The sequence below is a fragment of the Populus euphratica genome, unplaced genomic scaffold (assembly GCF_000495115.2).
Source record: "Populus euphratica unplaced genomic scaffold, PopEup_1.0 scaffold34.1, whole genome shotgun sequence".
Lineage (NCBI taxonomy): Eukaryota > Viridiplantae > Streptophyta > Magnoliopsida > Malpighiales > Salicaceae > Populus > Populus euphratica.
The window spans coordinates 54856-65755 of NW_011499883.1; the positions used below are offsets into that span (position 1 = coordinate 54856).

The following is a 10900-nucleotide window of genomic DNA, read 5'->3' on the forward strand; positions in this document are numbered from 1 at the left end:
GGAATGCCAACTAAAATTTCATGACTACAAACACACCAGTTTTATGAGGTGGATTGTTGGGATAGTAATGCTCTTGTCCAAAAAAACACCGATGGAAAAGGCTTCACAAAGAAAATACACAACTTCTTCCAGTTTTGGCTACATCATCCTAATTTAATGATATAAAAGTCTGATGATAATGTACACCAACTTAACCTTTCAATGATGATCAACTGATGAGAATCCAATGCAGTTTACAATTAGACATACAATGACTTATATTTTTAACTCCTGTTGAACCATCAATATGTTCAGGCACATAAAAGAATTACTGTACTTGCAACAGATTAAAAATATAATTACCAGTACTATCCACAAAAAAAAAAAAAAAGAAAAGAAAAGGGAAAAGCTAATTCTTAGAAACTAGCCCCATTCCAGCAACAGCACCTGCCGATAAGGGAACGTCAGCCAGATTTCTTGGTACCTTAAATTTGTTAGAGCTTTTGACATGATCTGCTGCCTCTGAACCACCTGCCAAGATCATTAAATTAAACTTGAACAGGAAAAATCAGACAGTGAGAAGAAACAAAGATAAAATGTTACTACTAATCGTGCTTTTATTTTTTATTTTCGAAAAAAGGCTAGGAACCTCGTAAGGATAATCGAACACCACGAAATCTCCAACGTTTGGCAGTCTTGTTTACGAGGTATGGAGAGGATTTTGGATGAAGAAACTCCGATGTTTTGGTAGGAAAAGCATAAAACGTTAACTTGTTTGATAAGGACAGAGTTCCATCCACTGAATTTAGAAGTTGAAACATGTTTCCTCCTTTTGCTGCCGCCTCTATATTAACTAACCGAGCAACTGTAAACAGAAAGTTAAATATAAGAGTACAAAAGAATTAAGTTGAACTATCTTGGTTTCTTTATTTATTTTTCAAAAATCCAATCCCTATAATTGGATTGTTTACAATAGTCAAAGACACCAGTGTTTCACTTATCATTGAAAATGTTGTTTATTCGCTTGTAAGAACACTTGAATCCAACATGGAAAAAAAAAACACTTCAGTAGTTTAAGCAGAAACCCAGAAAGAAAATGAAAAAGAAAAAGAAAAAGAAAAAGGGGGTTACCTTCAAGAAATAGAAAAGGAGATGAGGGTCACAGCACCATGGCATGCCTGTCTGCGTTATCTTCTTCTTCTATAAAGGTATGCTCTCTGCTCGTCTTGAAGGAAAAGGACGCGTTTATTATTGTAGGTGCGATGTTAAGAAGTAACAGCGTAATACGGTGCGTATTTACGCAAAGTGTTAAAAAGGGTGCTTTATATTTAACGTATCTTCTTCAAATACAACGTCGTGTCGTTTGACAGCAACTGAGAAAAAAAAAAAAACCGTTGAAAAATATTAAATATTTTTTGAAATATATCATTTTATTTTTTAATGCATTAATATTAAAAACAAAATTTAAAAATAAATAAATAAATATTATATTTATATATTTCCAAACAAAAATCAATTAAAAAAAAAACACAATTCCTGCCGCGACAGCAAGTAACGGCGGGGGGATGTTTGGGAATCGGGCAGTAACGGCGGGCTAATGTATGGAACTCGCTCAAATCTGAGACTGAAACCCTTCCTCTCTGTCACTGACTGATTTGTCTGCTTCACGAGGAGGAGGAGCAAGCCATCTGGGCTAACATAGAAAAATAAAATGGGTTTTTCGGTAGGATTTGTTATTGGATTTGTTGGAGTTTTAATTCTCTTTCATGCCGCTTATTCAACTACTCAATGTATGCGCCTCATATCCTCTCTCCCCCTCTCTCTTTCTTATATCTTTCCTTCTTTTTTTTTTTATTGTTCTTCTTTTTTGTTATTTCTGTTTATTTGTGCTTATGGTGGTGGTGATTCAGATAAGGGTTTGTTGAAGATTACAGAGGATGACTTTTCTGGACCTCCTTTCAATGTATCTTATCTCTTTCTCTACCTTCCCTTCCCTTCCCTTTCCTTTCCTTCTATTTCTCTTTTTTGGTGACTTTTTTTTTTTAAGAAAAAATCTCTTATTTGGCTGTGTGTTGATGTTTATGCAGGTGGTGGTGGAGTTGATTGTGGGGCTGGTTTTGTGTACGTGGGCAGCCATAACTGTGCCTGGCATCTTTCTCTCTATTCATCCTCATTCTGATGACAATAGGTAACTCATTCTTTCTTTGTCTTTATTTTTATATCTCTCAATTTCGTCTATTGGGATTTCTGTCTATTCATTTTCCAACTCAAATATGTAGATCGTTCATTGGGTTATATAACTTGACTTTGGGCCGATAGAAAATGAGTTATTCACTGTCAAGTAATCGGATTGCTCTTTAAGAAATTGAGAAAAATAAACAAATAAAGACTGATTTACTAACAGCAGTTGTGAGTATATTTGAGTTAGTTAATGAGGTAATCAGGTAAAATTGCTCTTTGCAGCATCTGATGTACAGTGTTGTCATTCACTTTTTATTGATCATGGCAAACTTAGGTTAGATATAATTTATGTAGTTTCCGTATGTTTTAAGGGAAGTTTCCTCTTTTTAATTCACAAGATGGTCATGAGTTTTCCTGAATGAAATGTAAGATAAACCATGGAATGGTTTTATCGCTTCTGACTTATCAGTATCTGGATTTTGAAGAGGCTGTTTAAATTTCCTATCCCAGTCTGGTAATGTTAATGGTACAGAAATACTCTCAATTGCACCTTAAGCTATTTCTGTTGATTCTTGCCACATGATAAGCATACTTTGTAGTAAATCAAGGGTCAATTAATTGGTCAGCTGGACAGTGTCTTTGTATCTTGTAGATCATGACTTGATAATTAAGGAACATATAGAAATCCTTAAGAATCCTTAAGTGGGGTGTTGTACCTTCATATAGCTTGAACACATTCTGACTTTATGATTAATTTCCCAGGAATTCTAGATTGAACTATAGACTACCATTTCTTCATTGTCAAGTTATAAGTTTGCTCTACAGTGTGCCCTTGCAGGCGTAATCATGTGCATGTAAATGTAAGTTTGTTTGACTGAAGATTTCACTTTACAAGGGACTAAATTAAACTAAAATTTTCTTGATATGCAAGAAGAGGGCTTGTTATTTTTATTAAGCCTTGACCATGCCTTGACCATGGCAATGGGGCCTCTAGGCTTACTACTATTGTTTTTAGGCTAGATTGATGTGAATTTTATTAGACATAGGCTTGTTGTTTCAGGTAATAGGTGAAAACATGATTAATAAAAGAAAAAAAAAGAAAAAAAAAAGAAGAAAACAAAACGTAGAGAAGCCAAGTCAGTGTAAGGACTGGACCATGTCAGCCTTGTTTTCTGACTTTTGTTTGTTTCCTGAAACCATGGGAAAGACCTCATCCTATGGTTTGGATGGTTCAAGATAGCAGTTCTTTTTTCCTCATTCTACGTTGGATGTGTTCCAAAACTTTGTTAGTTAAGGAGCCATTGTTAGCGCTTTTGTTCTCATTGATTAGTGGAACAGATTATCCCCTATAGATTTCCATCATTTAGATGGTTTTATTTAAATTGATTGTGTTCTCTTCCTGGACACTTATTTTGTTATGTGACATTGTAGTTGATTGTGTTATCTTGCTACTTATTGCTTGAAGATCGTGTTCAATTGGTGGATTTGGTGAATAGTTTAATTAGCACGGTAAAAGATGAACATTGAACAATGAAGCATGTAACACAGGGAACAATTACCTCTGGTCTTTTTGACCATGAGAAAAAAGACAGTCTGAAGGCCAAAGCAGCTCACTACCGTCTTGAAAAATCTGACTTCTTCACAATTTTGTTAGCTACAACTTACAATGGCAATCAACTCCGCATATGTCTAGCCCAGACTTGGTGGTAGGCTGAAGATGGTCAAGTTTCCCATGTCAAATTTCATGTTCCTTAGAGGGCATGCTTTAGTTTTGTTGATTCTGAATTACACCAAATATGATTATTATTAATGCTGTTTTTACACTATAACGGGCCATTGACATTGTTCATATATTCTTCAATGCAGGATGGTTTCTTTGCCAGACAACCTGGATTTCATAATCTTCAACCATCGTGGAAAAGTACTTGTTCCAGAAATCAACATGAAATCTGAACATTAAGGTCATTAAAGCAATGGAAGATTCATTTCCAACATATTTGAGTAGGCTATTGTTTCTCAATCAAATTAGCACTCCGAAAGAGAAGCTCATCAACTCAACAGGGCTACTGTCAAGGTTTTAGGATTACATAATTATGATCGTCCCTTTGGATTTGTATTGGTCTTATATTCATCATCACTGTTCATCATGGTCATGTAACTTGAACTGGGTTATCTGTTTTGCATCTTTAGCATTTGAGTTTTGTATTTGGATCTGAGCAGGGCCTTTTTGTGGTGCCCTGACTTCACTTTTATGTGTTAATGATCAGTCCAATTACACTGGAGTTTTTACTAGGGTGATATGCAGAGAAATCAAAATGTGGCATGGGATGCTGTTTGTGGTAGCTCTATCCTCTTGCAACAGGTTTGCACATGAGAGAACAACGGAGTGGCATTGTAAATGCATGGGTTAATATCGTCCCAGCATGGTGTTGATGACTGGTGGAATGGACTGTGGCGCCATCCTGCTCAAAAAACATGGCTTTCTCGGCTCTTTCTAATGGAAGAATTTCTCTGCATTTAAATTGATGTTTCTTGATTCTGATATCCTTTCACTTTGCTGCATGAGCTGGTAGTTTTTCCATCGTTAACAACTCGATTATAGCTTTGAAGCCAGATAACGGAAGCTGTATGTCAAAGCAAAAGCTACGATAGCTTATGCACTAGGCGGTGTCTCTTGCCTTTTTTCACTGTATATGGATCGACTTCCTGAAGGTTATTATAAAGCGGCAGACCTGAAGAGATTCAACTTCCAAAATGATTAAAATTTACAGCTGATTAAATTAAGAAAAAATTTATCATTAATTAAAAGTTGGAAAATTACTATTCAGAGGCTGCAGCAATATAGTTGATTGCAACGAAAAGCAACTGTATCTGCAACTCGAGAAGATAAAGGCGTTGAATTATACCTCACTCTATACTCTAAATGTAAGAACCTGACAAAATAGGGTAACTGTTTCAGCAAACACACGATCAATTATCTCTTAATTCTATTTCTATAACAAAAAGATTATGATTGTGAAGATGCACCCGTTGTTGTGTCTAGGGGCGCGACTTCCCATCCCCAGGTTATTTGACACAATCAAAACAAAATTGTTCTCGAACACAACATGACACATCAGTATGGTCTGGTTGTCCCAACAATCCAGACCACCTCATAATAAAATTTTGCAATGACATTAAGGTGCTTATGTGGAAATGCACGGTATCCTAAATATTATCTTTTTGTTGTATGTCCAGATGATATTGGCCAGAATCAAAGAGCACATTTTGTCCATCCCACAATAAAATTCAATGCTGATACAACATCTAATGACGGAACAAAGAAGCACAATATTCACTGTCAAAGAATCACTTGACACTAAAGCTAAAGTAACATAAGCAAAAGCATTCACATACCTAAAAAATTGTTATAGTTTGCATGGGATACTCAATAAGAATCTCATAATATCTGTGCAGGGACAAAAAATATGTCCCTGAAATAATAAGTGAACCAATAGCCCCTTCTTCTGAATTAGCCAGTCAGTCTTGAAATTAGTTTACAACTGTGTTAGTTCTTGAGGGTTTTCCATTGACTGCCTAAGTATATACTCTGCTCTCCTCTTCTTGTCATCCCTCTCGTCATCCCGCCCTAACCAATGCCCTTTTCTCCTCCCACCCTTCTTCAAAAGACTAAGATCCAAAGACTCTCCAAACAACTTCTTTCCAGACTTAAACTTAAAAATCACAGGTCTTTTTTCCGGAAGTGTCTTCCTCTCAAAATCTCCATCGTCACAAATTCCACCTTCTTTTGCTGCTTCAATAGCAGGTGCAAATGCCTGCATTACAGAAATATGGTTTTTTAGCTTATCTGACAACACAACTGGAGAAACATCCTTCTTCCCAGACTCCGATGGCATGGCAAGAAACTGGTCACTATCAACTACTCCTGACTCTTTAGCATTATTACTAATACCTGAGGATGAAGCCCCTGCTGAGCCATTACTCAACAACCTCTTCTGCAAACTCAACAAAGCCCTCTCTGCCTTTCTCCTCTGTCTTGCTTGCTCGATCTTTTCTGCACGAGGATCTACAAGCCTCTCATTCCACATAGGTGTATGCAAATACGTGTGAGGATCAGGCAAAGCTGGCAACCATGCCGGAATATGCTTCCCAGGCGGAACTTCACTCATTTTTTCAAAAGTAGGAATTGACTTTCTATCCCTAATAACAGGAAACCTTGGCACTGGTTGCGCAAATGGAATCTCATCACTAGAACCCACAAAATCAATAAGTTCTTTAATCGTACCAGAATTAAGTAGACAATTATCAGAACTGGACGCACCTAAAAACCCTTGTGAAGCTCCTATTATTATATCTTCAAAACTTCTAACCATATCAAAGAAATGACATTGGGTTCTACCTGATAAGTGGGCGTAGAAGCTTGCAGTCTTGCCTAGGTCACAGAGGTATTGGATTGTGACATCACTGAGAGAATCCAGAGCAGATTTCTTGAACCCATCAAAGCCCGCACTCTCACATATCTGAGCCACTGCCATTCTTAATACAGCGCGGCCAAAGTCATCGGATTTGGGTCTTCCCGGTGTATTATCTTCACCTCCATTGCTCATATTTGAACCATCGTGTCAAAAAAGAAGAAACATTAGGGCTTTTCCGAATACACGGCCATTTCAACCCCGACGTGGAAAGAATCATAAGATAAGGGAAATCTTGTTTTCTTTCTTTCTGCTATAATTTTCTAAGGAATCAAACAGAAAGTGAAAACCCTACTCTAGAAAAGAAGCAATGAATTGTAGGAAAGAGAGAAATGAAAAACCCACAAATTAATTAGAGAATTGAGAGAGTAAAAGTGAAGAGTGATTTATTATGATAAAACCTAGAGGGAGGAATAGAAAAATTAGGGTTTTGGTGGGTTTAGGGTAATATTTTTGGAGGGAAATTGGAGGATTGAAAAACAGATTCAAAGGAAGATAGGGAACAAGGGAGACAGATGACATTTATAGACGAGGATGGGTGGGTGTATTTATAGAACCCGATAACTCGCAGCTGCTGGACTTTGCTTGCGTTATTAGAGCGCGTGTGGCATCAGTTTGTTTAAAATTTAAAAATATTTTTGTTTAAAATTAAATTTTAAAGATTTTGAATTATTTTAATGTATTAATGTTGAAAATAAATTTTAAAAAATATAAAAATATATATTATTTTGATATATTTTTAAGTAAAAAATAATTTAAAAAATAATTGATATCACTTAATTTACAAATTACCCATGCATTTATTAATCAAAAACAAATTATTATTTAATTTTAAAATTAAAATTTACAAAAGCTAATCGATGAAAGATTTTAGCTAAAGTAAAAAAATTATTTAGTTTTCATAGTTTTACTTCATTCAAAAAACTTAACACTAATTATTTAGAGTATTCAAGTTTTTTTTACAAGGTTTATTGGTTATTATCAAATTAACTAGAAATAAATAAGTCTTTTCTCATTTAAAATATATATTGAAACGACTAAAATACTCTGGGAAGTAAAAAATTTACATGGGGTAATTTCGTTTATTTTCTTATAGCTAAAAGATATTGGAAAACTTCATTCACTTTTCTACAATTAATTGGAAACTTCATCCGCTTTCCTCTAACTAAAGGATATTAGGATGTCATTGCAACAATTTATTTTGATGGAAGAGATGTATTTTAAATGTATGGTCTAAAAAGAAAGTTTAGTCAAGCTAAATATAGCAATGGGTCTTTTGAGAACTATTATATTAGATTCCAAAATCCCAAGCAAGAGAGATTGATTTCAAATACTTGAACATTATAGTCTATGATAAATATATTTTTTTTAAAAAGTACAATAAATGAGTACAAAAAGATCAAATCTATACCTTTTTAAATGGCTTAGATGACTATTTGACTAGGTTTACCAAAGCATTCTTTAATAGACACCATTTTTATTAGATGAGCAAACTTTTACTTAAGTGAGAAGTGAACATAATTGAAGAACTTTGATGATAGAGACGACAAGAGTAGATGACAATAATTTTGATTTGTTAATAAAAGGTTAAGAGAGGTGATTAATACTTAAAAGTGTATTTTTATCAAGGTTTTATGACATCATTTTGCACTTGAAGTATCAATAACTCCTTAACTAAAGCATGTTTTATAATAATATAAGATACCTTTAATTTGTGGTAAATTTTCATTCTAAAAACAGGCCTATCACATAAATAAAAGGCTTGATTGATGAATTTAAGAACTGAAATTGAAAGGACAAAGAGATGACTAAACTTAGAAAAGAGATGTCCGTGCAATCCAAACCAGAACACTATTCGGTAATTGAGTCATATCTAGAGTTGTAGATCTCAGATTTAGGTCTACTTTATATGGATGGAAAGGTAAGACATAGGCCTATAACTTTTATATGGAGCTCAAGACTTAAAAAGGTCGTTTTCAAATCCAAATTGTAGTAACAACAAAAAAGTCTGAATCTGTCTTCCAGTCCGAACACTATTCAGTATTTGGCCCATATATGGAGTTATAGAAGTCCAAATAAGCTGAAGTTTTTACACAAAAAAGCTGAGATAATTTCCTACAACTTTCATGTTTTCAAGTGGTTCCAATTTTGACGTTATCAATGACGTTTTGGGCAGACAAAAGAAGATAAGGATTGTTACCAAGTCAAGAGTTGGTCACCCACTCATCAATTAATCATCAAATCAATAGTTTCCAATTTTGGCCTATAAAAAAAGGCATTTACCATGCATTTAGGCATCTTGGTTTCCAAATCAAGATCATGCTCTTGCTTTCTCTCATTGTATTTTTTGTAATGTTTATGCTTTGCTTTTATTAATATCAAGTTTATGTCTTTCATTTCTTTTTCTTTACTTGGTTAACTCTTATCTTATTTATGTTCTTATTTTGTTTATTTATTTTTCTTTCTTTCATTATGTTTAGCTAAGTTTATTATGTCAATGTGAAAATGTTACATTAATGGTGTAAGAATAAGTATAATGTAAACTCAATATGGACTTTAATGTTTAATACTGACATGTTTTGTATTTGTTATCTTGTTCACTCTTTAATACTTTGCTTGTTAAATGACTAATCTTGATTTATGTTGTATAACACTTGGTACAACAAATGCTTGACACTTTCATAGTTCATACTGTATGGTATAACCGACACCTGAACTATGAAAGGAAGTTGATTTGTTGTTAACATAAATTATAATCATGAATACTTGACGAGATTTACAAATATTAGCATTAATCGAATAAGATGACTAATGTAATCATATTAACAATCTATAATCTAATTGGAACCTCTTTTGTGTGTGGTTTCCAATTGAATAATAAAATTTTATACTATACTTGTTTGAAATACCATTAGTCGAACCTTTAACCTTGACATTTGTTATTATCATTGTTTAATCCTTACATTAATATTTCATCTCAAAGTTCTCATCATCTTCTTCTTCTTCTCCTTCTTTTTCTTTATTATTATTATTATTATTATTATTATTATTATTATTGTTGTTGTTGTTGTTGTTGTTGTTGTTGTTGTTGTTATTATTGTTGTTGTATTGTTGTTATTTATTTGTCTATAATTTGTACAATTAACCTCCCTGTGGTTCGACCCCGGTCTTGCCGGGTTATTTATTATTTCGACACTCTTGCACTTGGGAGAAGACATCAATATTTTAGTCATGTCAAGAGGGATACATGAAATTGAGGCGAGATGAGAAAAGGATGTGTGAAAAATCTAGAGGTGCAATGTTATGATGAGAAAAATATGGTTATTGGTTCACAATTGAGGGATGATAAGGATTTGGCTGATTTAAAGGAATTAACTCTCACAAACCCAAATAAACAAGTTAGACTTAGTGGAAATCCACTTAAACAAGCTCGTGATCCCTTATAGGCTAGGAGACAGGTGATTAGTACTTAAAAGTGCATTTTTATCATGGTTTTATATCATCATTTTGCACTTGAAGTATCAATAACTCCTTAACCAAAGCATGTTTTATAATAATATATCTAATAACCTAAGATACCTTTAATTTGTGGTAAATGTCTATTTTTAATGCAGGCCTATCACATAAATGAAAGGATTGATTGATGACTTGAAGAACATAAATTGCAAGGATAAAGAGATGGCCAAACTTAGAAAAGAGATGTCGGTGCAATCCAAACCGGAACACTGTTCGGTAAATGGGTCATATCTGGAGCTATATATCTCAGATTTAGGTCCAATTTATATGGATGGAAAGGTAAGACATAGGCCTACAACTTTCATATGGAGCCCAAGATCTAAAAAGGCCATTATCAAGTCCAAATTGTAGCAACAACAAAGAAGCCCGAATCTGTCTTCCAGCCCGAGCACTATTCGGTATTTTGGCCATATCTGGAGTTCTAGAAGTCCAAATGAGCTGAAATTTTTACACAAGAAAGCTGAGACAATTGCCTACAACTTTCATGTTTGCAACTGGCTCCAATTTTGACGTTATCAATGACGTTTTGGGCAGACAAGAGAAGATAAAGATTGTCACCAAGTCAAAAGTTGGCCACCCACTTATCAATTAGTCATCAAATCAATAGTTCCCATTTTTGGCCTATAAAAGGAGGCATTTGCCATGAATTTAGGCATCTTGGTTTCCAGATCAAGATCATGCTCTTCCTTTCTCTCTTTGTATTTTTTATGCTTTGTTTTCATTAATATTAAGTTTATGCCTTTCATTTCCTT

General features: G+C 34.2%; 3 protein-coding genes across 16 annotated transcripts in view; 1 reads left to right on the top strand and 2 right to left on the bottom strand.

Moving 5' to 3' along the window:
* Window positions 1-1276, bottom strand: part of LOC105129720 (phosphoglycerate kinase, cytosolic-like) — a 7826-nt gene extending 6550 nt beyond the window's left edge. For 2 of the 13 annotated variants that reach the window (XR_843110.1, XM_011031912.1), the window contains exons 1-3: window positions 1111-1272; window positions 629-844; window positions 464-510 (exon numbers count right to left, since the gene is read on the bottom strand). Coding sequence is in view for 10 of the 13 variants with exons in the window: in XM_011031912.1 (XP_011030214.1) it covers window positions 464-510; window positions 629-800 (219 nt within the window). In the remaining 3 variants the exon portion in view is untranslated. Of the gene's footprint in view, window positions 1-426; window positions 533-628; window positions 845-1110 lie in introns of those variants that run through there. The other 11 variants (XM_011031908.1, XM_011031901.1, XM_011031902.1 and 8 more) reach the window with 11 other exon arrangements.
* Window positions 1277-1559: 283 nt separating this feature from the next.
* LOC105129723 (membrane magnesium transporter-like) lies at window positions 1560-4820 on the top strand. Of its 2 annotated transcripts, none has more exons than XM_011031915.1 (4): window positions 1560-1769; window positions 1890-1942; window positions 2067-2167; window positions 4027-4460. In XM_011031915.1, exons 1-4 carry the CDS (start codon window positions 1691-1693, stop codon window positions 4118-4120), a joined length of 327 nt encoding a protein of 108 aa, XP_011030217.1. In that variant the 5' UTR covers window positions 1560-1690; the 3' UTR covers window positions 4121-4460. The 2 variants fall into 2 exon arrangements, with proteins under 2 accessions (XP_011030217.1, XP_011030218.1); XM_011031916.1 differs by lacking the exon at window positions 4027-4460 and adding an exon at window positions 4523-4820 and having other exon boundaries at window positions 1568-1769.
* Window positions 4821-5474: 654 nt separating this feature from the next.
* LOC105129724 (transcription initiation factor TFIID subunit 8-like) lies at window positions 5475-7177 on the bottom strand. Its single transcript, XM_011031918.1, has one exon. The coding sequence runs from the start codon at window positions 6765-6767 to the stop codon at window positions 5697-5699; it is 1071 nt and encodes a 356-aa protein (XP_011030220.1). The 5' UTR covers window positions 6768-7177; the 3' UTR covers window positions 5475-5696.
* Window positions 7178-10900: the final 3723 nt, after the last annotated feature.